Source organism: Etheostoma spectabile, chromosome 1 (genome assembly GCF_008692095.1).
Source record: "Etheostoma spectabile isolate EspeVRDwgs_2016 chromosome 1, UIUC_Espe_1.0, whole genome shotgun sequence".
NCBI classification, from domain to species: domain Eukaryota; kingdom Metazoa; phylum Chordata; class Actinopteri; order Perciformes; family Percidae; genus Etheostoma; species Etheostoma spectabile.
In genome coordinates, this window is record NC_045733.1 from 16102328 (window position 1) to 16103551 (window position 1224).

At 43.5% G+C, this 1224-nt stretch overlaps 1 protein-coding gene across 1 annotated transcript in view; it reads right to left on the reverse strand.

Moving 5' to 3' along the window:
* rs1a (retinoschisin 1a) overlaps positions 1 to 1224 on the reverse strand; it is a 6928-nt gene that overhangs the window by 2914 nt on the left and 2790 nt on the right. The window contains exon 4 of the mRNA XM_032513086.1: positions 381 to 522. Within this exon, the coding sequence (XP_032368977.1) occupies positions 381 to 522 (142 nt within the window). The remainder of the gene's footprint in view (positions 1 to 380; positions 523 to 1224) is intronic.

Here is a 1224-nt window from a genome sequence, read left to right on the forward strand (position 1 = left end):
GGGGGGACTAAAGCAGATTAGAGCCTTTTACATTAAGCATAACAGCTCCTCTGTCTACAGTTTCTGCAGTTTCATCTGTTCATGCATTGCCTGTCTTATGTATGTTGTAATGTGTTAAAGCAAAAGCATAATGGATGTCAACCTTACCAAGTGCATGTTGCATAATTATAGATGGGTAACATCTCACTCTTTGAATGCATTTTATTTTTATTCACAGATGGAAATTGTTTATTAGGGTAAGAACAGTCGACCATCTTTGGCAAAAACATGTTGCGAATTTAAATTAGAACAAATATAGGTTTTGGCAATCTTCAGTGATTAAAAATGCATGCAGCCATAACTACAATTGTTTTGAGGACCACGTGTTGGCCTGAACCTACCCAAAGCCCTGGCTGTTGAGTCGGGCCTTTCCTGGTAGCCATGAGGAGAACCAGCCGGTGTACTGGTCCTCGTTGGAGCAAGTGATCTGGTCTGGACTCACCGATCCGGCCTCAAAGCCCAGAGGCTTGTGGTACGGACATTCTGCAGGAGGATCAGAGACACGGTTATAAAACAGAGCTCTTAATGTAAATCTCTTTGTTTTCAGTTAATAGCATTGTTTTCAAAGACTCCCTGGCTACATGGATTTCAAGTTCGCCACCCCGACAGAGGAGAACATGTCTGCCAACCGCTAAGCAGTAAAACAACGGAAATATAACCAGCAAATGATCATCACTATAAGCCTTTAGGTGCTTAATTCTCCATCTCTCCCAAAGCCCCCACTGTTAGCAGACCCAGAATGACCCATATCCCATGCTAAAAGCCTGCGGTTTAAATCTTCACAGTGAGAGATCAGTGATGTCCATTAGGGCAGCAGGCAGACAGATGGCCATGTTCTACTCTCCACAGCTTTAGCTCCATGTTGCTCCCATGTTTTCATCTGTCAATCTGCCCCCTCACTTCCACGAAAAACACACGAGAGCCTGTCCTTTCTTGACTTAGCAAATACACATAAATACACAAAGGGGCAAGATTCCCTACTTAAGTTTCAGAAATAACTTCAGCTGTTGATACGTGGAACAGAAACCTGCTGTGCTTTTGTTTACTACTGGTTTAAACCTAACTGGCAGAGGGTTACATCCTGTCTAATCCCAGTATTACAATGCATATAGCAGCAGCACCTGTGTGAGCTAGGATATAAGTGTTTACACAACAGTAATGCAATCTAGATTCCCCCCCCCCCCC